At 34.5% G+C, this 27,748-nt stretch overlaps 3 protein-coding genes across 9 annotated transcripts; 1 reads left to right on the top strand and 2 right to left on the bottom strand.

Moving 5' to 3' along the window:
• On the top strand, positions 1-6,803 carry LOC105165138 (metal transporter Nramp6). Of its 6 annotated transcripts, XM_011084067.2 has the most exons (15): positions 110-388; positions 631-756; positions 2,049-2,127; positions 2,209-2,249; positions 2,713-2,791; positions 2,883-2,987; positions 3,739-3,848; positions 3,946-4,127; positions 4,203-4,272; positions 4,932-5,105; positions 5,227-5,331; positions 5,546-5,677; positions 5,926-6,021; positions 6,244-6,311; positions 6,422-6,803. In XM_011084067.2, exons 1-15 carry the CDS (start codon positions 386-388, stop codon positions 6,471-6,473), a joined length of 1,422 nt encoding a protein of 473 aa, XP_011082369.1. In that variant the 5' UTR covers positions 110-385; the 3' UTR covers positions 6,474-6,803. The 6 variants fall into 6 exon arrangements, with proteins under 6 accessions (XP_011082355.1, XP_020549202.1, XP_011082369.1 ...); XM_011084053.2 differs by lacking the exon at positions 110-388 and adding an exon at positions 1-103 and having other exon boundaries at positions 6,244-6,803; XM_011084044.2 differs by having other exon boundaries at positions 110-313; positions 6,244-6,803.
• Positions 8,873-11,250, bottom strand: LOC105165128 (cinnamoyl-CoA reductase 1-like). The gene is made up of 4 exons (XM_020693545.1): positions 11,046-11,250; positions 10,805-10,959; positions 9,700-9,885; positions 8,873-9,229 (listed from the first exon to the last, which is right to left on the bottom strand). The coding sequence occupies exons 1-4, from the start codon at positions 11,164-11,166 to the stop codon at positions 8,873-8,875; spliced, it is 819 nt and encodes a 272-aa protein (XP_020549204.1). The 5' UTR covers positions 11,167-11,250.
• Positions 17,575-27,666, bottom strand: LOC105165116. Of its 2 annotated transcripts, none has more exons than XM_011084013.2 (13): positions 27,104-27,666; positions 25,591-25,794; positions 25,290-25,471; positions 24,935-25,061; positions 24,671-24,838; positions 19,508-20,311; positions 19,346-19,417; positions 19,168-19,253; positions 18,877-18,928; positions 18,699-18,782; positions 18,522-18,580; positions 18,298-18,366; positions 17,575-18,213 (listed from the first exon to the last, which is right to left on the bottom strand). In XM_011084013.2, the coding sequence occupies exons 1-13, from the start codon at positions 27,221-27,223 to the stop codon at positions 18,018-18,020; spliced, it is 2,223 nt and encodes a 740-aa protein (XP_011082315.1). In that variant the 5' UTR covers positions 27,224-27,666; the 3' UTR covers positions 17,575-18,017. The 2 variants fall into 2 exon arrangements, with proteins under 2 accessions (XP_011082315.1, XP_011082306.1); XM_011084004.2 differs by having other exon boundaries at positions 17,577-18,213; positions 18,522-18,586; positions 27,104-27,665.

Raw genomic sequence — 27,748 nt, 5'->3', positions numbered from 1 at the left:
GAAAGGCAAAAGAAAATAAACAAAATGAGTTCAGATGTTATTAAACTATGTCAAAGAGTTAAAGTGGAGCGCATCAAAACGCAGGGATTGAGGAAAGGTTTCGGTAAATTGATACTGAGTCACCTTTGAACTCTCTCTCTTTCTCTCTCTCTCTTTCTCTGACATACACACACCACACGCAACACTCACACACAACTGCACAAGAGCGTAGATTTATAAATGACGGTAGAGTGGAAGAGTTCAATAAAGTGTTTGTAAAATATACAGCTTTACATATATATTGTTCCAACGAACTCTCCGTTTCAGACTAGATGTAAGCAGCATACATCTTTCTTCTACTTCTTTAAATTCCCATTTCTTTTTCTCATTGATTTTCGTAGATTTAATGGTAATTACTGAAATCTTGCGCTTCTATGGATCTGGGCTTCTCTGTTTTTCTTCACATGCACCGTCGCGCAAATCTTGATTCCGCAACAACTTATGATGTGCATTGCATTGTGTATCCTTCGTATTTGTAGTTGCATGTATCAGATTTTGATGCAATTTGAGTTCTGTTTATGCTAATTTCTAATGGGTTTTTATCAAATTTATTCCCATGAGTTCATTCATTAACTCTCTTTCTTACAACAGAGTGCGGAGGAAATGGCGGCGCCGTCAGCTCAACAACCACAGTTTATGACCAGTGGTGGGAGCAGGACATATCCCAATGAATCACTTATTGAGAATATTGAAGTTGATCAGATTGTTGTACCTGATGTGAGCATTCCCTTTTCTTCTGTTCGTTCTTTAAATTCAGTTAATTGGGAATTAAAACTATTAATTGTTTATCTTCATACAGAGTTTATATGTATTTCTTCATAGAAGGATTTGCTAAAAGTTTTGCAATTTACTGCTGTATCTTCTACACTCTGTTTTGAAGATGACTTGCCGTGTTAATACAGTTTATCAGAATATTTTTGTGAGGTTGCTAATGATTTCTTGAAAGAAAATGAGGGGATTTCAGCTTAAATTTGACTGTGGTTTCGATAATTTAACAATGAAGTTGTGTATCATGTTTATTTCGAATTATGATTAGACAATATTAGTGTTAGTTATGTAATTTTAGCTTCAAACTATTTTTTTATGGTAGTTCATAAACAATTCTCCGAACTTCCGTTAGTGAGTCAGAATGCCTTAAAGAATTTCTTGTGATGGAGTGGTTTAAACCTACAAGGTGGTGCAGCAGATATTCAATTGAACATCTGGAACATTGTACTTCAGCCACTGGCAGGGAAGTAAACACCTTTTGTGAATTTGATTTTGACCATGTTGTATATCACTATAGTCTTACAGTTTCGTCCCTCTCCCTAATTCCGGTAAGGAATCGTTGCAATTAATCTTTTTGAAAGGATTACTCGAGTGAAGCAAAGAAGTTTGATTTGTTAGCAGGCGTGATAGAGCTTTCTTTTGATTGGCCAATAATTGGTAATAGTAAGGCAAGTAGTTCACTCAACAGAACCAAGTGTTGCCACTTTAGCCTTAAGCAGGACTTCATGTTTATCATCATTCACTGTTTTGGTTCTCGAACTATTGTTCAAGCATCACGACAATGTTGAGTTCATTGATGCTTGAACAATCATGTCTTATGAGTATTATATCCTTGATCAGTTTTCCTTATATCTCTAGGCAAAACTCTTGGCCACTGAGCACATAAAGTCTGTGTTATTAGATCCACATACTTATCTGGTGACTCTACTCGCAAATTGTAATGCCTCTGTTTCTAATGGCTTGTTCGATGCTCCTCTAGGTCTAGATTTGACCCTTCGAGAGTTTTGAATGTATTAGATTTCTGCAAAGTGCCTTGTGATCCTTGAGCATGACGTTCTGTGAGTGAGATCAATATTGGTTCGGACGAGCCGACTTTTCAGAGTTAATTGTTTGATGCTTCTTTGTTTAGTATCAAAAACTGAAAAAGAAAACTTACGTAATGTACATCAAGCAGATTTCATGGGCACTATGCTTAAGTCTCCTGATTTCTGATATTAATTCTTTTTCCAATTTTTCTGTAGAAAACGAGCTGGAAGAACTTGTTTGCATATATGGGTCCTGGCTTTCTTGTTTCCATTGCCTATATTGATCCTGGAAATTGTAAGGCCTAGTGAACCCTTGTTTAGAGTCAGCCGGTCGTTATCCATGGTTAATAACTTTGCTTATCTCCTGCATTAACAGTTCAGACTGATCTGCAGTCTGGAGCTCAGTACAAGTACGGGGTGAGTTTACTGAAGTATTTTTATGTACTAATCTCTATTTAATTTACAGATAATAGATTTTTATTTTCTTTTTAATGTATAATAACATAATAGTGAATGAATTATACTCGGAAAAGGCTGAAAAGAGTTACTAGACATTATTAGAACCTTTCTAAGATTGTACGGCAAAGAAGTCGGGTAGCTTGATTCTGATGTTGGTTTCACTCCTTGTAACCTTAGTCACAGCTATTATGCCCTTTGCTACTGGCGAAGTATACTTTTGGTTGGACTACTCACATATTTATGAGCATAGATGACAAAAAAGTTTTTAGTCTGGCAATTTAGTTGAGTAAAACATTAGTGATGGATTTTAGGTTTACAACCGTCATATCTGCATATCAAAGTCTTTCCATGTAAAATCTTTTCTTAATTGAAAATCCTTGGATCCGATCGGTTGTCCATTTCATTTCTCTTTATCTTACAGCTACTCTGGATTATATTGTTAGCTTCATTCGCTGCTCTTATCATCCAATCCCTTGCAGCAAACCTAGGAGTTGTTACAGGTTTGTTATTTCCTAAACTGCTTACTATCTCTCTGTCGGCACTAAAATTGGAGGTGTCTTTTCTGATTTTTAAGGGACATCTGTTCTGCAGGAAAGCATTTAGCTGAGCATTGTCGACAGGAATATCCTAAGATCCCAAATTTTATTTTGTGGATTCTTGCAGAGATAGCTATAGTCGCATGTGACATCCCTGAAGGTTAGGGTTCACATATTATTCGTTCTTGTGTAAGTTGGACCCTCATAATGGGCTGAAAATTTCTTAAAATTCACTCTTTTGGCCATTTGACATGAGCTTCTCTCCTTAAAACACTTGCAATTTTGTTCCACCTTTTGTATTCATATGTTTAACTATATTATCATGCTATTATTTTTGTTGTTATAGATTAGGTAGCATTTCCTAAAAACATAAGGGCATATCCTCCTTGTCCGCAGCTGTTTAATTCTTTTTCCCTCAATGATAAATCACTCTTGGTTTAAAGCAACTTCCAGTCCTCATTCTGGCATTCAAAGGAAGAAAGAGAGGCTTTCCGGTTAAAAGGCATAATTCCTAAGCCAATGAAAATCCTATCCCAAGCTTTCCAGTGCATGTGGTACAAAATTATGAACATGAACAGTTCTGCACAGAAAGTACTAATGGACATTACGAAGACGTTTCATCTACTAATGTAAAACCTCAGATCAAATGTTTTTAGAAGGGCTGTTGTGAGGGACTTTGTACCCACAAAATACAGAATACTGATTAGATATATAGGCATGAAGAAGAGGATAATTTTATTTTAATGTTATGGTGGATTTTGGCCTCGCATAATATATATTCCATATGCTCCAATCACGTAATCGTCTATTATAAACTCTACCATCATATACTATTATATGCTTAATCTTGTTCCTTTCTGCTTCAACATATCCCTTCTCAAACCTAAGTCGCCTACTCCTTTCCACGTCAGTTATTGGAACGGCATTTGCTCTGGACATGCTCTTCGGAGTACCGCTGTGGATTGGTGTGCTGATTACGGGACTTAGTACTATGGTTCTTCTATTACTGCAGCAGTACGGGGTATCTAGATATCTCACTTAAATTTAGTAAAAGTAGCACTCTCTATATTATGTTATGTTCTACTGTGTTTCTGAGAACTAGGAGTGAAACATTACAGGTAAGAAAACTTGAGATCCTGATTGCTTTCCTTGTCTTTACAATTGCTGGCTGCTTCCTTGCCGAGCTTAAATATGCAAAGCCCAACTCATCAGAAGTTTTACGTGGCCTATTTATTCCCCAACTCAAAGGAAGTGGAGCAACTAAGCTGGCTATTTCACTTCTTGGTGCTATGGTTATGCCGTAAGTTTCATCCTATGTATTTTCAAATAGGTCTTGGACCCATTTCATAGTTCTTTACATAAAACTTTACTGCAGGCACAATCTTTTCCTCCACTCAGCTCTGGTGCTTTCAAGGAAAATCCCACGATCTGTCAATGGCATCAAAGTAATAATTCTATTTGAAGGATTTGCTAGTCAACATTCTCGTTCTTTTCTGCTATATCTGCTAAATGCTAATAGTGTATCGAAGCTCTTTTTGTTATTTATCATGTAAAAAGTTATCCTAGCATCTATCTTGTAACTATACCATATTGAGGATATCAACCCCAAAATTTTATCAGAGCCGCTGACTGCTTATATAACTAACTTAATATATCATCGATAGGAATTTCTATATGATATCTTTAGTATTTGAGTAGCATATGAAGTTCTTTTGGATGTCACAGTTAGGATTTAGATTATGCAGCATCTTTGAATTTGTTGTTAGTCTTCAGGTACTTTTTCCAGTACTCAGTATTTCTTGTTCTCCGCTCCTTTCTCTTCTTCTTGCATTGTACGTCACTTTAGATGCCACTGATATGTTACTAAGAAAATGTAAAATAGGTAGGCATAAAAGTTCTATCTTTTATGCAAACTTGTCTTGATTCTACATGCTTGTAATTTCACGCAGCCCATACATTTACTCTAATTCTGCTTCGATAGGAAGCCTGAGTTATTTTGAGCTGCATATACCCTTAGACACTTAGGTTTCTTGCTTCCTAGATCATATGCAGTTACAAATGCATTCAACACGCTAAACCACCTGATGATTTCTCTTCTTTACAGGAGGCATGCAGATTTTATTTGATCGAGAGTGGTCTTGCTTTGATGGTTGCCTTTCTCATAAATATCTCAGTCATCTCAGTAAGTGGCGCTGTTTGCAATTCGCCAAATCTGAACTCAGACGACCTCCAGAGCTGCCAAAACTTGGACTTAAATGAAGCTTCATTTTTACTCAAGGTTCGTTATTAATACTGCCGTGTTGTCCCAAAGTATCCTTTTTGAACACCCTCTTATGTTTATTGCAATATCTTTATGCTGACGTTTCATGAGCGTTTTTCCTATTTATTTATCATAACAGCATGTCCTAGGCAGTTGGAGTTCCAAGCTTTTTGCAATTGCTTTGCTGGCATCAGGTCAGAGCTCTACCATAACTGGCACATATGCAGGACAATATGTTATGCAGGTCTAATTCTACTATTTCTCTTTATTTTCACTCAAATATATAACTCCAGCCTGAAAATAAGCCCTTTGTGCTACGTTTTTGTTTTCCTTGTTTCTTGACGTGTTAAGAGAAACTATGTACCCAAATACCAAATATTCTTTAATCGGTTATTTTGCAAATGACTATTAGAGCTGTACTTGTTCTCCGATACCATACGTGTATCATTTTTGTGCAGGGCTTTCTTGATTTACGGCTGAAGCCATGGATTAGGAACTTTTTAACTCGATGCTTAGCTATTGTCCCTAGTCTAATTGTTGCAATCATTGGTGGATCTACTGGGGCTGGAAACTTGATCATCATAGCATCGGTAAAACACTCTTTGCTTCTGCTTTTGTATCTAATGTCGAGCAAATTTTGTCTCTCTGTATATCATCGTCTGAAGTCATTGATAGTGAAGTTTCATCAGGAGTACTTTTCGTGCTTAGTTTATAAACATCAGAAATTCTTGATCCAAAAAACGTGAATATCAACAGAGCCTTATAGAAGAAATGATTCCTATGGTTGGTCTTTTATTCTAGTTTCTCGAAGCAGTAAATACACTTTGTTATGTTGCAGATGATCTTATCGTTTGAACTTCCTTTTGCACTAATTCCACTTCTCAAGTTCACAAGTAGCAAGACCAAGATGGGGTCATATGCCAACACAGTGGCGGTAAGAACTCATCGTTTCGTCTAATCTTATATTATTTTGCTTTCGGGTATGCAATATAACAAAGCCCTGAAATCAGCTGAGGAATAGTGCTTAAGAAAAGGGTTATTGCAACAACCTCCTCTACAAGTTGCTATAGTTACAAACCATATGGTATAGTCATTAAATAATAAACGATTCTATGTCTGATATCTCGGCTGCTAAAACTCGGCTTTTGTGACACAGGTCTCGACCACCACTTGGATCATCGGGTCGCTAATCATGGGCATCAATGTCTACTATCTTGCTGACAAGTTAGTCTCTTCTCTTCGTCATAGCCACCTTAACATCGTTGGCACCGTCTTTTGTGGGTTGTTGGGATTCTTGGCTATGCTAATTTATTTGGCTGGCATTGGCTATTTAGTCATCCGGAAAAACAAGGAGGGCTCCCACCTTATCGCTCTAACGGCTTCTGAAAGTCGTGACATGGCCAACAGTGTGGGTGACGCATCGGTGTATACCCTACCTAGAGAAGATATAGTAGATATGCAATTACCTCAAAGGAGGACTAGTGATGATCTTGATTGAAGTCACTCGCTGACCTAACTAAGCCACAACCTTTTTTGTCGAAAGACATTAGTGGTAATAATTTTGAGGTTGTTGGACGCTGATGATTTTTTCTTGACAAATGCATCTAATCTTTAGAAGCTTTTTATGACCTTAGATTTGGTGCGGTGCATAGATGCTAACAGTTAGATCATGCATGACATCGACATTGTTTCTATAAAAATCATATTCTGCTCCAACGATTCATACCCTGTGTTGTTACTGATTAATCGCATGTTTGCAACTGCTTCAGAAAAGAATTTTTTGACTTTTCGGTTAAATAAAAATAGTCATTTATGAGTGTTTGAAGAAAAGTTCTTTTATCTTTTTAGAATTTAAAATGAAATATTTCAAGGCCAAATGTTAGAAGCATCTGAAAGACTCTCCGTTCTACTTTTCGCTGTTGTTTGCAAACATTCTCAATTTTAGAATTGTACTACAAAATCCAACTTCATTTCAGCTTGCTTGTCTAATCATGTGGGATTTATGTAAGATCCTAAATAATCGTGTGGATCTGATCATTGTGAACACTATTGTTAGAAGATACATGGATTTTTTAAAAAGAATTGTCTTATAATATTCTCTACCTGCCCATCTGCGTCGGAAAATGCCTTTTCATAAATGAAATTTGTCGTTGAAATGTCCTTTATAACCATTCATTCATCATCACCACTTTCAAGGTAAATGTCAACTCAATCACAAATTAAAACAGGAAGAACATGACTGGACCATATTGGACCCCCATATATTAAAGTGGGGGCCCAAATTGATTTATGGGCTTTATTACGATGAACCCAGCCCAATAAAGACCTAAGACTGAATATGAATGGGCTCCTCATTTTGGGGTGGGATTGGAAGATGGCCCTTTTCCTGAAGGCTTTTAACGGTGTCGTACAGACACTGCTTCGCAGGTGTGAACTCCAGCCCTAAGTCCTTCAGCTTTTGGTTTGAGAATTTGTAAGCTTTTTTTCTTGGGTTCTTCTCATCCGAGCACCTGCATTCAAAATCAGTGAAATATTGATAATTTTTCAAACTATAAGAAAATATTTATAATTATGCCAAATCTTAAAAGAGATCATTGTAATTTAACCTTATATATACATATGTGTGTGTGCACTGAGGCTGTTTGGCATACTCAATACTTGTGCATATATATTTTGAAAATATGAATGATTTATTATATTCTTTTAGCAAAATTTCTATTATTTGTATTAATTATATGATAGAGAAAATAAACGGGAAATATAATGTTTGAAAGCAATATTTTGAGTTTTAAAAGAGAAGGTAATACGAAAAAGTAGAGATAAAAGCAAAAGATTGAATTTTATATTAAATTATGTGTATTATCTTCAAAGAAAATACGTGCAAATAAATATATTTTTAATTTAATTACTTTTTTAAAAAACTAATTAATGGTGTGGCTCATTCGAAATTGATTGATCACACCTAATTTTTCTTTTTTCAAAAAAAAGGTGGTGGTTGGTAAGATAAAAGAAGCGTATTGAGGTGATTGGGAATCTGGGATCCTTCACCACATAAATATTGATGTTACACTAATGTTGTCGTTGATATTCTCACCCTTTTTTATAGTTAAAATAAATTTAAATTATAATTTAGAAATACCCAATCTGTATTAATATATCATCAATAAAATATTTTCAACCAAACAAAGAAAAAGAAAGAGACAATTCGGTGGAAAGATAAGAGTGCAAAATCATAATGCTCAAGATCACAAGATTTCCTTAGCTTGTCCGTATGGAAAAGGGATTCAAAAAAAAAAATTAAATGTAGGAGTAGTAGTTGGTATATATTAATCAAAAGGAAATAAGAAAGAATGGAAGAAAAGGGGTGTGAGATAATGGGTTGGGTTGGTGATCTTGGGACCCACCTGACAATGACCTGGTAGTAGGTATACACTCCTTACCTCCACCAATATTCCCCACCTTTTCTTGCCTCCACCCCATTTAGTGGGGGTAAATGCAAAAATTCAATATTTTTATAAGATATTCAATTTTTTTTATTTTAAATCAAACTATTCTGAATAAAAAATATGTATAAGGTGTTACTAACAGCAGTATTTGATTAATCAAAAATATTTTCTTTTATTTTTTTATTAAAAAATACACTTTTTACTAAATATTATACGACACATTATTAAGCATTTCAAGAAATCTATACACTTGTACAAACACGATTACACTTTGTCATCACGTGTGGGACCCACCATAAAAATACCACGTCCTAAGAAATGGTTGTAATTTGTTGTAACTTACTTGGTAGGGATGGGATATTCGGGAAAGAACTTGGCGAGTATCTCAACCACCTCGCCACGGTGGAGCACGCTCTCGGCGCAGAGGTATCGCCCCGACGCGGACGGCGTCTCGAACAAGAGGATGTGGGCCAGGGCGACGTCCTTGACGTGGACGTAGGCTTGGACGGAATTGGCGTAAGTCTTGGCGGAGCCAGTTAGGTATTTGAGTATGTGGAGAACGCTGGCGTTGATTGTGGGTTGAAGCAATGGGCCAAGCACCAGAACTGGGTTGATCACCACCAGGTCTACCCCCAACTCTTTTGCTGTGTCCCATGCTACTTGTTCAGCCACTAACTTGCCGTAGCAATACCAGTTCTGCAGATTACCATATTCAAAACATTACTCCTCCTACTTCCAAAACAACTAGTCAACATGATTGACACACAAATATTTTTTTTAAAAAGAAATAAAGTGTACGTAACAATTATTCATGCAATCAATCTATAAAATACTGGGCCGTAACTGAATTTCAACCAATTATATTATCATTTCAGTTATATTTGAATTGATGTATTTGAAGGTGAGGGAGGATTAAAAAATTCTGAAATCTAGTCGTATTAAATAAATATATTTAGAATTGAATCATTTGATATATTATTTAATGAGAATGATCAACCTGATGACTAATGTAATAATATTTGAGATTTAATTAATTTGGTGTGGAAAAAGCTAATTTAAGTAGGATTCATTTTTTATTTTCATATTGAGACGATATAAAAATTTTGGCTATATGAAATATGAAATAGAATAAGATTTTCAATAATTATAGATTTAATCTTGGTTACCTTAGTCTGTTTGCAGAAGTCAAGGTCACTCCAACACGTCTCGTCCACAACTTTATCAGGGTCTCTGTTGGGATCCATGTATATTGCACCGATTGATGAAGTTAACACCACACGTCGGACCTTCGCCTCCGCCGCCGCGCGCATCACATTTTTGGCCCCGTTCACCGCCGGCTCCACCATTTGTTCCTTCATGCGAGATAAATTAGGTCGCGGTACCCCAGATTTTATTTACCAATTTTTTTTTATTAAAAAGTCATGATGGTCAAGACGAGTGACTAATTAGTTCAACTGAAATTGAAATTACTGTTATTAAAAGACCAAAAAATCTGCTCTATAGTTTATAGTACCTGTATCTTTATTATTTCTATATTTAAGAAAAAATATGTGTACGTACGTCCGCGTGTGTAATTATTTTAGTTATATTAAAAGCAAGAAAAATTAAATATAACCAAAAATGGATCAAATCAAGATGCTTCCAAATGCTGAATAAATATACTTTCTTATTATGTTATTAAATATTTAATAATTTCAAATTTGCAACAAATAAATAAGAAATTATTTGAAACGCAATGCGGATTAAATTCATAGGCTTCGAAATGCTTGAATCCATCTCCTCAGTTCGTTTACCAGACTTCAATTTTAATCTTAATCATTAAATTAAGATATCATGGATAAGATATCATATTTATTAAATTAAATAATTGTGAAATTGTTTGGTCTAATTTTTAAAGGTATAATTTTTTTCTCAATGAAAAAAAATATTTTAAACTAGTTCAAAGAAAATTCAAAGTGTACGTATCGTCTCCATCCATCATCAACACACCATCCTATATGTCGTAATATTACGTACAAGCTTCCCCACCAACAACCCTTGCCATCTACTGCCACCCACCGCCACCACCTCCGCTGCCGGAACTGATCCACCACATAACACAGAATTGATTTCTCTTCTCTTCCTCAATCCTAATTTTACTCTAACCCAAGCAATTGCGATCATCCTAAAATTAGGGAAAATGAATATCCCCCTCCCCTCCCCCGTCTCTTTCTACAGATATATACATATATGTATTTGTGTGTGTGTGCGTATCAGTTGAGAGAGACATACTGGATCGTCAGTGACGGGCGACGCCGTGTGGAAAACGCCGTCGCAGCCATTAATCGCTTCGCGCAAGCTCTCGTAGTCATTAAGATCAGCCTTGTACAGAATCAGCCTCTCATCCGCTCCTTCAAGCTCTCTCAAATGTGAATTCTTCGGATCCTCTGTACTCAAACAAAAATAAATAAATCACAAGAAAAAAAGTTGAACAGATTTAGATACATATATGTACGTACAGCTCCATCAATACCTGGATTTCTGACGGTGCCTCTAACGGTGTAGCCCTTTTCAAGGAGGAGTTTAACGAGCCATGAGGCGATGAAGCCTCCGGCACCGGTGACGCAGACTAGCTTTCCAGGGAGCGACAGCATGGCAGTGGGTTCTAATGCTTTGTGTTGTGTGTGTAGTGCGTGAGATGCTGTGGTGTGAAAGAGAGAATGATGGGAAAGAAAATAGTGCAGCAGTTCCGTATTTATAGATGGAAAATAATTTAACCAGCTTACCTACCACGTTTAAAGAAAATAAAAAAAGAAAATATTTAGGAGTTTAGGACTGAATTGCAATTTAAACATTTTGTGGGTGGAGTTGTTGGAATTTTTTTTAATAATTTTTGTGGAGTTGTTTTTGGTATTGGATAACATGATGCTAGGTGTTCCAAATTCGATTTCTCAATCGAAAATTGATTGAATCGAATTCTCGATTAATCGAACTAAAAACTGATTTGATTGTTGATTTTTTTTTTTCAAAAAATTGATTATTTTAGTTGGCATGGTTAATTGTGTTCCGTCAATCGTATTGAACGGAATAACTAATGTTTTTTATTAATCATATTAAAAATATATAATAAATTATTATATATGATATAATAAATATTATATTCATAAATTTTCATTTATTATACATTTTATTTTTTAAATTTGAATATTTTTGTACAGATAATTTTGAATAAAATTAAAAAAAATACTAAACTATATATAAATTTTTTAAAAAAATTCAGTATAAAATCGAAAAAATCGAACCAAACAAATCCTATTCGGTTTGATTTCGGTACGACATTTTGGAGAACCAAACTTTCGTTAAATTGAACAGAATACCGCGCTACATGATATTGTTTCTAGAAAATATAAAAAAAATAATAATAATTTATATATTTATTCTTTACATAATAACTAGACTGAAAATAACTTTTTCAAATAAGTCTGGCGGTCAAACACTCTCTTAAGTTGTAATTCTTGTTCCTATAACATATTATATAGGGTTAATTACATCGAACCCCTTTAAAAATATGAAATTATATTTTTTTATAAAAAAAATTAAAATTATATTTACATCCCCTCTAAAAAATTTATATTTACATTTGACCTCCTTCTAGTAGAATTTAGATAAAAAAAATTATGACATCAGCATGGTATTAGATAAATTTTTAATTTTATCTATCATTTAATATTTTCTTGTAATATTGTTTAATGAATATAATCTGGGAATAAAATTTTATTACAATGATACCTTTTTTACTTTATATATATATATATTAAATTTACTCTTTTATGGTCATATTTACTAATCTATATAGGATTGTAGGGGGTCTGAAAAAATTTTGGGTTATGAACAGTATTGGGCGGGATTTCTTTATTGGGTATCTGTTTACTTTCCTTTCACTATCCTTATGAATTAAACATTGCTTAGATTAATTACATGTTTACTACACTCCTCCATATGTGGGATTAAGGTGTATTTTGACAAAATTACCCCCAACCACAAAACTTCATGTCAATGTATTTTGACAAAATTACCCCCAACAACTTCCCTAGTAAGCCAACTTCACCTCCACTCTCAGATTTCTTCTTCGTTCTCAGTCTAATTTCACAACAACTCGGAACGTGAAATTAGTACTCTATCCCAGAAATTTTTGTAAACTCAACTTCTCGAGTTTTATGTAATTTGAGAAGCGATTATCGTACCATTACTGCTTGGAATGGATTTTCCACTTGAAAGAGCGTTATGCAGTGTTTTCGTGACTCATCAGTCATCGTGACATTGTATGGAATCCCGATTATCGTCAACTTGTCGTTAACGAGATTGTATGACCTACAATTGGACGGGTAAGTCTTTCATGTTTAACGATAATATTAACTTAATAATAAATTTAGTGTGCGCGTATATTATAAAAAATTACAACTCTTCGACTTATTTCGTTTCTTTATTTATTTATTTTTTTGAAGAAAAAATCCTTTGCCCTAGCCTACCATCAGGCCCTGAGCCATATCTGGTCCAGATTTAGAGAATTGAAAAATGGTCCGGGACTAGCTGACCTCGACCACCTACAAAATGACCAAATTCTAAACCCCCAAATGTGCTTCATTTTTCAAGTTACGAAAGATGATACATTTTCTAGTTCTTTTATTAATGGCTCACAAGGCATGTGATTGACATTTGTCTTCACATGTTCATAATGTTTGGTTTTGTTTTTAACTTGTTTTGGGGTGTTTTGTAAAGATAGAAAAAGAAAAAAATAAATAAATAAAAATAAGTTAGAGATAGTGTGTATGTTTGGATTTGTTTTTGGAGATAATATAAAATAAGTATGGTATGTTTGATGTTGGGTAGTGGGGAGTCAAAAAGTACTATTCATTGTCAAATCATATCTATTATATATATATGTATGAAAATATATATAATTAGTTGTATTTTTTGGATAAAAAAATAATCAAAATACTGTTTTAAAATAATGCAAAATATATCTAAAACTTTCAAAATAAAACAAGCCAAACATGGTGTATGTTGAGATGGGCCAAACATGGTGTATGTTGAGATTTGCCTGTTTGAATTATTTCTGTTGCGTTTTATAATGGGTCACATTTCTGGATTTGGGTTTGAATAACAATAAAAAAATGATGAGTTAATATTTTCCTGAAAAACCTCTCTGTAATTTTCTTGTGACCATCTATGGAAGGCAAACTTCATTTAATCGTGCAACTTTCATTGTCAGCTTTTCTATTGCACACACATTATAAAAGAGATACTTTAATTTTTTTAGTTTTTCCTGTACAATTTTTTATAATTTTTACACAAGAATACTAAGACCAAAGCCACTAAATATGAAGACCAAGAATAATTCAATGTTTATTTCTGGTAAATGAATATCTTGTTCCTCATTTTATTTTGGGTTCATATTATTTTAGTTTCATTTGTTTGTCAAAATAAATTAAAATAATATGAACCCAAAATAAAATGAGGCACAAGATATTATTTATCGTTTAGGCCTGTCAATGGGTGGGTAATACCCAGATCCATACCTAATAATTTTATATTAGACCATACCCGGACCCAATTATTTTATGTTGGACCCATACTCGGCTTCAATCATTTTATGTTAGATCCAGACTCGAACCCAATCATTTTATATTAGACCCAAGCCTGGATTCATACCTAATAATTTTGTGCTAGACCCATACCCGAACCCAATTATTTTATGTTGGACCCAAACTCGGCTCCAATCATTTTATGTTAGATCCAGACTCGAACCTAATCATTTTATATTAAATCCAAGCCTGGACTCATACCTAATAATTTTATGTTAGACCCATACCTAACAATAGACAACTCGGCTTACTTTAAAACTGAGGGGCTAGTTAGTGAAGATAGTGCATTACCGTATGTGTGATTTAATCACATTAAATTAACCATAGACAGGCATTTTCAATAAATACTAGTTATAGTTTGGCATGGTAATTCTGTGTATTATTTTTTCAAAAAAGAGTTAGATCAGTTGTGACTTGTTAAGTCGAATGGCTGCGATCTCTTAACATATGTATTATAAACCCAAGGCTTGGAATAGGAGGAAAGCTATAGGCCACCGATGTCCAACCCTAATTGATTACGAAATTAATGTACTACGAACAAATATAATAAAAACTCATAATATGCACACGCATTAAATGTGTTTTCACCACTAATATATAAAGAAAAGACAGAAGGACTGACAATCAGCATCACAACTCTTGTTGCGCTTGATCTTAGAAGTTTATCACCTGAATTGAATTTCCTATTCAAAATCTTGTCAAAATAAAAAATATACAGCAATTCATTTTTTACCACCGTAAAATATTTAGTTTTAACTATTGTCCAACATACGATCTCGTAACCACAACTCCAACAAAAAACAAATTAAATTTGCCCATGAAAAATATATGGCATTCCTTAGCTTCAATTGGGTGCCATCTCAAGACATAATAATATGATGAATACTTGTAGTTGTTGGTCATACCTACTACGAACTCTCTAGTAACTTCTTCTCCTAAACAAAATAAAGTTCCACCTTAACCTACTCAAACTTTTTCAACAACATCATAATTTAAAAGATTGAGGAAATGACTTAAGTTATGTATGCATGTGTCCTAACTTTTACTTTGTCAGAGGGTCAATATTGGGGTCTTTTAGGTCTAAAGCAATTGACTAATGTTGTAATTTGAATTGGACTTGCTACAAGTATTGGTATTATTGGGCAACCTCAATTAGTGTATTGGCCTACCAGTTGGACACCAGTCCATTTAAAATCATGTTACAGAAACTATTTATTAAATATTAAAAGAAAAGCGTTTTAGTTACTCATTTTTTTATTTTATCTATTTTATGGTAACTTATGATTTAAATATTATACTTTGGGTATAAGATTATAAATGTATATTTGGCTTCTTTTATTTTGTGATGTGAGTTTTTTAGACGACGGGATTAAAAAAAAATTATATTAATTATACTATGTTTATTTTGATTTTTTGGGTTGAATAACGCAATACAATAATTAATATCGAGCTCTTGAATTAAAAATAAGCCTCTATAATGTTATAAAGATTTATGTTTGGATGTATTAGACTGTTTATACAACTTAATAATAAAAAATAAACAAGGACTTAAAGAATATTTGATTAAGTCTTGTAAAGTTCTGTATCTTATAAAATAGTTTTAAAGATCAGAAGATGTTAAATCTTATCAAAAAATAAATTTTTAGAAATTTTTTAATAAAATTAGATTGTTGTATTTAATATAAAATAAATTCAAAAAACTTTTTAAAATTTTAAAATAAATTAAGAACTCTTAACTCTTTTTCTAAAAAGAAATTACAAAGTCCAAATATCTTTTTCTTCTTTATATCTTGAACTCATTTTTTTAAAAAAAAAAAATAGGATAATTATATCTTATGATCTATTTACATAAGCTATCCCTACTTTTTTGACAGTCATGCACAATTTCTATAGTTAAACAAAAAAATATAAAAATAATTTGTATAAATATATCATAAATCAAAAGATATAAATATAATTATCCCTTAAAAAGAATATAATATATTTTATAATATCTTATAAACTTTCAAATATCTTATAATGTATTTAAAAACTTATAAGCTGATTACGGGTGGCAGACAAGTCGAGCTCGCGAGTCGGCTCGATTTTGGGCTCAAGTCGAGCCAGCTTGAGCTTGAGCTCAGTTCTCTTCGCGAGCTGGCTCGAGAGCTTTTTTTATTTTTTTATATATATTTTTATTTTTAAGATTTTTATATATTTAATTTCATATTTAATACTTTATATCAATTTTAAACTCAAAATTGACCATATATAATAATTATTAATCAATATCACATATTTTATTTTGGATAATAATAAATTATGGTACTTTTATTTATACATTTAATCTTTATACAAAAATAAATTTAATCAACAACTTAGTAAATAATTATATTTTTTATAATTAAAATTATTATATAATATGACACATACAAATTTTATGTTATATTTTAATATATATTTGTATTGTGTTATACTTTTTTTAAATTAACAAGTAATTCACTTATGATTTTTTTAATCTATTTCTGAGTTTTATATTTATATCAAGATACATACTATGTATTATGCAATTTATTTTATTACTTATAAATTTATGTCCAAATTTAGTGATTTCTATGAATTAATCTAATAATAATAATAATAATAATAATGATGATGATGATGATAGTTGAACAACTTTAGTTATTTTTATTATTATTTTATTATATATATAATGAGATCAAAAATTTTAAACAATAATTACAATATCTTAAAATTCGAGCACCCAATTCATATCAAATTTAAATATATATAAGATTGTGTCCATTAAATCATATTATACGATATGATTTAAAATCACATGGCCTGATTCAGCGATGCACTGTCTTGAATGATTACTCTTATGTTTCGAGTACGATAACTCGAACATGATATATTCAATAAGTCTAAAACTTTATCAAATTTATTTTTCTATAAGTTTGATCATATCTAACGATTTGATCTGAATTTTGATGGCTTGATTAATCCATGTTGTTCAACAATATAAAATAATAATTACATCAATGTAATACTAGAATTTATAAATATATAAATTTATTGCAGATTGTGAACATATATTAATCTCAACTTTAAAATAATTTTATGTATTTTAATTGCATTATTCCAAATAATGAATATTTTTTTATAATTTTAAATTGTTCAATATGATTTTCTTTTTTGGTAAATTTTACTAATTATATTACTACTGAACTAATTAATAATTTATATTTATAACAATAAATTAAAATTTCATACTATATTTTGATACATTTATAACATAGTATACATCATGCAATTTATTTTATTATTTATAAATCTATATAAAATTTAGTGATTCAATCCCATGATTTAATCTAATAATAATAAAAGAAAAATTATACCAAGTTGTACTGCAAAGCAAATCAAGCTCGAGCCCGAACTCACAAAAAAAAGTCGAAAACAAAGTCGAAAACGACTCGTTTACACCCCAAAAACTGATCAAACATCACTATAATCAGCCTTTGAGAGAGAGAAAGAGAGTAGAAAAATAATACATGGAAAACAGCCTATTTGCCTCTAAAAACAGGAAACTAATACATGCAAACATAAGAAGCACCCCTTGTCTAAAATGTATACAACTCATAAAATCATGGGCCAAAGTGCAAATTAATGTAGTCAAGAACAGCCCTATGCTCAAAGCATTCTAAAGTCTAAGCAGACAACATCAAACTCCAGGTAACAAGAAGGCAACTATAATACATACTTGAAAGTACTGTAAATGTCTATTCAATTTTGTCCTAAAAGTTGGATCAAGAGAAGAGAAGGGTAATATACTCCCAGCTCTTTGGCCCTTGTCCAGCTTCTCGCTATAATCTTTCTACCATCTATCGCATCTCGGGAGGTGGTGTGATCGGCTTGGTTTTCTTGTGCTGGTCGAGGCTATCCGGATGCTTCTTGCCTGCACGGTTATTCTCTCCGACATCCTTTGATGAGAAATTTGCTTCACACATTTTATCATCTGATTCTAAATTTGATGAAGAACCTCCTGATTTAGCGAGGCCACGGCCTTCGCCTTTTGGCCTGACACCAAAGGATGTTAGCATTTAGGACAAGCATAGGAACAAAAGTGGTTGAGTTAGATGTTTTTAAGGCTGAGAAAGGAACCTTATTGATGATGTGGGGGTATGCTGTTTTCTTGATGAACCTGGCTTTCGTTTTGTGATCTTCTGAATCCTGCTCCAAGAACATAAATGGAAAATTTGACAATGCCATAAGAATTCAGACGTCAGACACATGGAAACATAACTCGACATTATTTTGTCAGCACAAAATCAGTCGGGGCCCCGAGAATTTGAAATTGCTTATACTATGCTTTAGATTAAACTTACTTGACAGGCTTTTCGGCAGGAGATGGATCGTGATCATCAGCTTCTTGCTTCTGATAGGACTGTATCTAAATGGGCACATTTGTAGAGACAGGTCAGACCAAGAAAGAAAGAACACAGCCAATAATATCACAAGAAAAGATTAAAACAGAACAACAAATATTTTAGGAAGAATCTGACTTTTCGAGGCTGCTTCTCACTGAACAGTTCCCATCTTTCTTTTTTCAGGTTCAAGACTTCTTCTTCATCATCATCGTATTTAATCTGCAATAAAGCCAACGAAAACGGCCGAGGATGAAGTCGGAGAAAGTCGCGAAGAAGTTCATATACCTACATGTCAAATGAAAAAGCCTATCACCCTGTGCTTCTTTGTCAAAGGATCAAAAGCTTCGACGGTCCCTGTGTAGAACCTACAAATATACCAGCCGTTGAAATGAGAAAAAAACGTGGTTTTGCATGTTATATGAAGTATGCGTAAAATTCAGAGAACTCAAACATTTGCTGTTAGTGTGTCAAGATGTGGTTTTTCCAGAATGCAACTTGGCTTCATAAACACCAAGTACAACAAGAAAACAGTTGAATCAATAACAAAAGAATATGAAGAACACAAATATATTGCTGTAAAGAGATGACCATCCTTTGCACTTACGTTTTGTCAATTGGCCACCAAACCATTATCCTTAAACTGACCAACTCCTCTCCATAATCGACACTGGGCGTTATGGACTTCTGGTTCTGAAGCAAATATTCCCCAGATTATTATCACAGGAGACATCTCAGAATACATTCTAAATTTACATCATTGCTTTGCTACAATAGAATTATACCTTTTCCGTTTCTGGAGCCAAATTATCAGGTTTCTTGGCTTTGGGAGGACCAGCCATGGGACATTCCACCATCTACATCAATCGTCACAAAGAAGTACTAAAAGAATCTAAAAGGCACAGAAATCTGTCAAAAGGAAATAACAAATACAGTTTGATCATAACCTGTTCCACGTCGTCTCCCAACTCGCGTTTCGGGATGATAATTTCATCCTTGATTTCTTCCTTCCCACTAAGTTCTTGAAGCAAAAACTCGTCTTTTCCTTCTGACTCAGTACCACTGCAGTTGCCTTCTCCCTTCACTATGTTAAATGTGCTCGATCTAGCAACAACCTTTTCAGCTCTGCTCTTTGGGGCGTGGGGACCTCTCTCCTTTGCCTTAGTTTGCAAGATCTTCCTTCTTTGCTTTGACAACTGTTCCTCATCATCATGCTCATTCGGCATGGCCTCTTTCTTCTTGGACCGGCGCCTTTTGCGAACACTTCCTTCGTTAACAGAATCAAATTCTTTCTGTGAAGAATCACTTGGAATGTTTGGTTTTCCAGGTTCTGACGGCACAAGCAAGTCCTTCTTCTCCTTGTTATTACTTTGATAAGATAGTTTTCGGAAATCCTTGCCTCCCATTGCCCACACGTGTTCATATCCCTCCTCTGGTTTCATTAAAGTGTTGGGTCTCATCCCCCTTCTCCTTGGAAGGGCTCCCATATCCATCTCCAATTGTGAAATTTCTGCATTATTGACTACTTCGACATCAGATCTTGCGTCATTACTTTTAAGCTGCACAATTTGCTGACAGCAATTTAATGTCACCAATGAATTTTCATCATCCAATATATTTCCATTTTCATCCTTCTCTTGATGAGTGCAATCCTCTTGCTCAGCCTCGGGAACTCCGTCCAACTTGGATACTCTATCACCAGACGGACCGGCTGCTACAGATGGCACAGTTTCTACAACTTCTTCTGCCACCTGATTCATAAAGAAAGATAACGAAAATAAGTACAATGTGTGAGTGTATATATCTATGTGCTAGTGTGTGCGCTGTGCACATATTTATAAATTGCTTTGTATCTGGGTAAGTGAACATAGTAGAACATATGCAACAAATTAATTTCTAGACATGGAGTGCTACAAATATCCTGTAATTATTTGAACAAAAGATTATAACTAAAGGCAATTATCACCCTGGTGTGAAAATATCGCACACGTTCACCACGAACATCATTTGTACAAGAACCATGTTAAGATACGTTTTTCTTCCAAGTAACAGTTTTCATCCTCTAGAAGAGTGCCACGTATTCAGGTCCAAGATACATATATATTCCAGATAAAGGAACAGTCTTAGCACCCAACTCGTTACCTTAGCTGCAAGTGTTTCCGTTACCACACTTATGGACAAGTAAGATCTGTAGCCAGAAATGTTATAACACTGCATATTTACTACTGCTACAAAAGTATAAATGCACGTGTTTGAAACATAATGGATGGAAATGTTACAAACACTTTTCTAATAGAACTAAGTCCGTGGAATAACACTCTCATTCTGTTTCTTTGCTACGCTTTTCAGATGTAATTCAGGAACCGTTACTAATTTCTTTGTATCTTCCTCTTCTTGCTGATTTAATGCACAACAAATCAATAATGTGATATCGAATCAGCAAATATAGGCGACCCAAGGAAATTTACCACTACTTTAGCTTATTTGACAATTACATGAATTCCCTACGGAACACTTGCCCAAAAACTAGAACAAACAATTTTAACATATCAATGAACTGACGAGTTCACTCACAAATGGAGGTCCCAATTTGAATACAAAATAACTAAATTTTGAAATTTCGAGTAAATTTCATTTTGCCATTTCAACTATAGCGATTTTTGCACTCTCCTATCCAAATTATTTTTGTTACACAATATTTACACATGGTTAGGCAAATTCATGTGCACATGGGAATTTTAAGGGCAAAACGGTGTACTTTGGATGGTATAGTGTAACCCAAAAAAAAAAATAGGTGGCGAAGTACAAAATCATTATAGTTCAGATGACAAAATGTAATTAACTCATAAATTTTTTAACGCATTAAGAAAAAGAGATTTTCCCATCAAAAGGTTTAGACTGTTGGCTCAAGGGTAAAGTTATCATCTTTCCATATATACTAGCAAAAGATCCCAAATATAGAATACAATTGTGTTAGATTTGTTCATCCAATATAACTAATAGAACGACAAAGCATCAATATCATTCGGTAAATTCCAAATTCGAAAGGATTATCTAATTTAGTTTCTCTGGATACAACATTTCTATAAACTGTTATTTCCGGATCTTAAAATAAGAACTAACTTGGTAGCTTTTCTAGAATCTTATAAGTAAAGAAAAAATGGGGAAAGAAAAATTAACAAGGGGTGGGACTTCTTACAACCTACTAGACAGAAAGAGAACCACAGAATCTGATTGTCCGGTTAAATAATTGGTTCACCCGTAATCGAGAAACAACAACCATATGAAGAAAATTAATTGGAGGATGAAACTAAGTTTCTCCACCAGCTATGATAAATTTGCTTTCCTATTTGAAAGCAATTACTATTTTTCATTGAACTAATTTTTGTTTTATCACCTTCTATTGTCTATTAGAAGTCAATCTTAACATTGACGATGGACACAAGATCTCGAGCTAGGAATAGAAATGCGGGCTAGCCGACCACAAAGGAGAATCAGAAATGTCCGGGGGAATTTTCAAAACAACCAAGGACCTGAGAGCCAATAGTGGAACTTATTTGTGGATGATTCATCCACATCAGGCAAGTGGTGGAAGCCTTATGCTAGATAGGGGTGTCCAAAATTCGGTTTACCGGCCGAACAGAAATTTCCGTCCGTACCTCGTACAGAACAGAAATTTGATTTAGTATGCGGTAAGTGTTCTTTTCAAAATTCAGTTTTCGGTTCGGTTTCGATATTTTGGGTACTACTTAATTGTACCAAATCGAATACCGATTTTTATTTTGAATACATATGAATACAGATTTGTAGGATTTTAAAAAAATAAAATCAGCTTTTTCGGTAACCTTGGTTTGGTATTCGGATGGTGTATCAAAATTTCAATTCGGTTCGGTACCGTATTAGCAAATGAACACCCCCATGTGGAGATCAACTTCATACACATTAACCTTAAATTTTGTGACCTCCACTACCGAAGTTGAATATGGAGCTCTCTTGGCGGAAGGAAGACTAGCACAAGTTACTGGAGCCAAGTACTTGAGATCACACCGCGATTCCCAATTAATTGTCAATCAAGGTGGAGGAAATTACAAAGCGAAAGGATAAAAGATGATTAAATATTTAGCACGTATTATAGCATTACAAGAAGGATTTGATGCTTTCATATTGCATCAAATCCCTAGCACTTGTTAGTCCTAGAAAGTACACCAACTAGCTAAGTTGGACAGTTCGTCGACCTCACCGAAATGCAAACGTATAAATTTGTTAACTCAAGATCAATCTGAAGTGGAGGAGATAGAAGATGAAGTGTTAGAGACAATGTGAAGCCCAAGTACAAGGATGAATTGGAATCATATCTAAAAGTGGGAACTTGACTGATGAGAAGAAAGCAAGGTCACTGCAGACAAAGCACAAAAGCTGTTCGTTTCACATCTGGAGGGGATTTGTACAAAAGAAGCTTCTCAAAACTTGCCTCAAACCCATCAATGGCGAGAGAGTAGCATATGTCCTAAGAGAAATCTATGAAGGAAACTGTGGTATTGACATCAGAGGAAGATCACCAGCACCAGCAGACAAAGTTTGAGCTGGTATACTTTCAGCCAAACATGCGTAAGGATACGCTAAGACTTGGTGAGAAAATGCAGAAAATGTCAAGAACACAGAAATGTCGTGCATTCTCGGCATCCCAAATGCAACCTACGCAAAGCCCTTGTCCCTGTGACCATGGTTATTAATGGCGCAAAGCGAGCGAGGAGCAATCCCAGCGCCATTCTCAGAAAATGGTGTTGGGCTTTGCTATGGCTGCCGAAAGGGCTGCCAATTGCCATTTCTCGAAATGGCTCTGGATTGCGCTTTGCGCCCTGGCTTGCCACTAATAACTATGCCTTCGACCAATAGGGAATGGTGACATAGTGGGGAACTGCCTCGGTGAGTAGGACAAAGAGAATATTTTATTGTTGTAGTTGACTCAAAATGTACAGAAGCAGAGCCCCTTGTAAGATTCTGAAGAGGGAAATCATTTAAATTTATTTGGCGAAACAGCATTGGCCACTTCGGCATTTGCAAGAGCTTCCGTAACCAACCAACTGACTATAATTTTGTATTTAATGCTAATGCAAGTAAACAGTAATTATGATTCCGATTTAAATTAATGACTACTTCAATTCCTCATTCCTATACCAGTCCCCATTTCCTCATTAGAATTTTTCTAATAATAGTCCAAATGAAAATAGATTTGCTTGTTTGACTTTACAAGTATGCACAGGCTGCTTTATAAATTAGCATATAAAGCTTCACCAAACACCTACTCTTTATGTTTACAGTGGTCAGACAGAAACACTGTCTCATCCCATTTTAAGTCCCCATTGTTCACCATCTCATCCAGTTTCAGAATTCCAAGATAACGATTTACGGCCCAAGGAAAAGCTACATCAAGGAGTTCCTAGAATTTGTTAAATAAAAAGGAATGGAATTAGTTCCTTTCCTTTCATTCAAAAGTCTCCCTTAATGCTATCAAGCAGACTTTAGTTGGTATCAACTCTTTATTGGATGATGAAGTGCAATCAAGAGCGGAGAATTTTGATAGCTTAGTCTCCTTCAATCTCAAGCGCATTAATGATAAAATTATATATTAATTCAATCATTTGGTTTCGAGAAGCTGGTAACATAATATCACTTAATAGCATACAAAACAAAAATCATAATATTCTATGATAGAGAAATTTCAATCACCAACGCCAAGAAAACAAAAGCCAAAAGGAACAAAGAAATAATCGAAGTGTATACCACTTTGATTATTTCACTCTCTTATCCATGGTATATAATAATCATGTTCCAGAATTGTTCAGAACAAATCAAAGCATTTGGGATTAAGTAAAAATCTATGGTTTTCATAAGAGTAAAGCCGGGGTATAGTTACAGCGCCCCCATCCATCTTCCACAAACATCTGATCATCCATTATGCAGTTTGATTTTCACATGTTCTATCCAGTAATTCAGCAATTGATCTCTCACAAACAGAGAGAGAATGGCCAGCATAAAATCATTTATTTCACAGAGCAATGGAACAAAGCACTAGCCAAAAATTAAGAAATAAATGTAGAAGAACAAACCATGGTTTCCCCATTGGATGTGTCCTGGCATAGAGAAGCAACTATTGGAGCATAATCATCAACATTCAGGTTCAATGTCGTCACAGCTTCTCTAAGATAAGGCTGGAGTTTGGTCCCACAGCCTTCAAAGACGATCTTCCCCAGCTCCCAGGAAGAAGGTGAAATATTCTGAAGCAAGAAGAAATACGATACAGCTGGTTACAAAAGAGACAGAGATAAACACAAAATAATATTAGTCATAAAAGATTGAGGAGACAACATTACCTTATTATCCATTCTGACGCTAGCTAAAAGGGGCCTCAGAAGATCCAAAGAGACCTCATCAATTTCTTCTATCACCATTCTCATGATGGTTTCCATGTAGTTGACAATATTTGAGGATGGATTGGACCTTCAATAGAATCAGAAGCTCAGTTAATAGGCATTACAGAAAGAAAAAACTGATGATAGAGTCATGCAAGGCAAAGCCTGGTACACGTAAGCATTTCAAAAATTCAGCCACTTGCTTGAGCAGAACACATTGATCGCACTCCTCTTCAAGTATACCACAATTCGGACCCAATTTGTAGTCTTACCTAATGGCATTGAAAAAAAGTTGGAATCATTTTTGCAGACTCACCTAATGGTATTGAAAAAGAGTTGGAACATGTCAACAACAATCTCATCACTATCTATATCCAGCATTATCAAGCATGACCGCACTGTTGCCAGACCTTCCAGAATCTGCACAGCTCGTAAATAATTGCTACCAGTCTCAGAGGACAACGGCCTAAGTGCGACCAGGAATAACTTGAAAATCTCCTGTCACCAGAAACCACAGACAAGTTGGTTTGTTTACTGATTATGTGTTTGAACCAAGGAGAAAAAGATAAGTGGAACTGTAGTTTATCTAATTCAGAGAACTGATCAGAACTTCTTACCCTCATATCCTCGTCATTGTAAGGGAACTTCGGAGCTGTTATTCTTGTGAGCTCATTAAAACAAGATGCAACTGCAAGTTGGACATTTTCATCAGCATGCCGCAAGAGTTTATCAGAGATCAGTCCCTTCATTACTGGATAAAGGGCATCTTCTGTAGATGAGGGAGGCAATTGCCATACCCTGGCTAAAACGCTCTCTGCTTTCTGAAAATGAACACAAGACCAATGACATTTACCTAGGTAAAGAAGTTTAAATGGGTAAATGGGAGAGAGGGGGAAAATGATATATGCCAAGGAGGAGAATAATATAAAGTTAGTTAGTTTGCAACTCAAAAATGTAATTTGGACTGTAGCAATGATCTGTAAGCATTTTCCTCTTCCATCAGTATCATAAGAACTAACTTGAATTATATGCAGGGCTTCCTATGCATATATGCAGTTGAAAATAACAGATTGATAAGGTCAATCATCTTTATGCAGTAGAGATCAAACAAACTTTTGAACTTTTAACCAATAAAGAATTGCTTCTTATTTCAAATTCAGGTGATTGGTGAGGCAAAACAAACTCAGAAAATGAGCTGCAAGAATCTTCTGATCTGACAAGCAATACATCATGTAGCAGGCATAAACAAACACATGTTAGACTCATAAGTTTACATTTGCCCCAGTCCTTGTTGAACAAATGATTAAACCGAACATTTGAAAATGCAACAAGTCCATGAATTTTAACCAAAAATGAGGAAGATGGCTCTTAAACAAGTCCATGATTCCAGAAGCTAACTTTTCTTATTAATCCCAGAAACAATGCGAATATATAAAATTTAACCATCAGAAGCCAGAACTATGATCAACCCAATACAAACACCAAGTTTATAGCGATAACAGCGAAAATCCACACTGAAAAAAAAAAAAAAAAAAAGGCCACCATTTTCAGGTTACAAAATTTACCTACACCATAGAGAGAAAAAATGCAGTTTAAGAATCAATCTAGAAATTACTAATCCAATTAAAAATAAATAAATGAACCCAAATTCCAACACAAACAAGTATGAAATCAGTTATATCCTGATGCCCCCTGCCAAAGAAAAATGCATTTATGAATCTCAATTGAACCCTCACCTGAAAGAGACATCAAAACAAAAGAATTAGCCTTTCTGTGTGTGTATTTAAACGAATATACAAGACACACCTACGAATGCAAGTAATGAACGTGATCATAGAACAATGTGCTTGAACTGAGGCTATAAATTAGACATGGCAGGCACCCACACAATCAAGGGTTTTGCTGCAAGTTCAATAGAATTGAGATTTCACACATCAAACAGGCATTTGCATAAATAACTCCCAACACGTCCATAAAATTCAAGACCCTCCATATGTGAAACACATTCAACACACGATGATCCCTGACAAAAAAGGAGCCTCCACAGCGATATAACACACACAACAAACACAGAAGAAACACACTCGCATGTGTATGTGTGAGCCCACAAAAGGCAATGGGGGTTTATACCTCAAGACGGATGAGAATTTCATCAGTGGAGGATGGAAGGCTGTGAAGCTTACGCCCAGCCTTCACCAACTCATCCTCAAGCTCCTTCTGTGCAGCATCATTGTAACTAGTAGAACCCATTCTTTCAATTCCAATTCACCTGTCAAACAAACACAAAAAAAGTTCAAGAAAAATTCTCCAAGAATTCAACCAGCCCACCACCCAAAACTCTGTCAAGAATGCACTTGAATTTTGATTATATCCCACAAAAAAAGCAAGCTCAGATACAGCTAATGCTGATGATGTATGAAACGGTGGAGTAATAGAGGGGTCTTTTGCAAAATGTCCTGCATGCAGACCCCCTCTTAAACCTCCACCCGGATTTTGCCTCATTTGATGAATTCTGCTAATTCTTGGCTTTCAAATCCGTGGGATTCACAAGATTAAATTTTTATTTCCTTTTTTTCCTATGGGTGTTTCCCTTTTTCCTCTTTTTTTTCTTTTTTTGGTTGAAAATTTGTAGAATGTGATTAATTGATATGCAAAACCACACAAACACACACAGTAATCTAGGAATTTGGTACTGTCCATTAGCATGTCTGAGCTTTTGGGGTCTTGTAGTGCTCTGTGAAGAGACCTGATTGTTGTGCTGTCAGAAGGGAAGTG

This window comes from Sesamum indicum, linkage group LG1 (assembly GCF_000512975.1).
Source record: "Sesamum indicum cultivar Zhongzhi No. 13 linkage group LG1, S_indicum_v1.0, whole genome shotgun sequence".
Classification (NCBI taxonomy): Eukaryota; Viridiplantae; Streptophyta; class Magnoliopsida; order Lamiales; family Pedaliaceae; genus Sesamum; species Sesamum indicum.
This window is presented reverse-complemented; position numbering and strand designations above follow the sequence as displayed.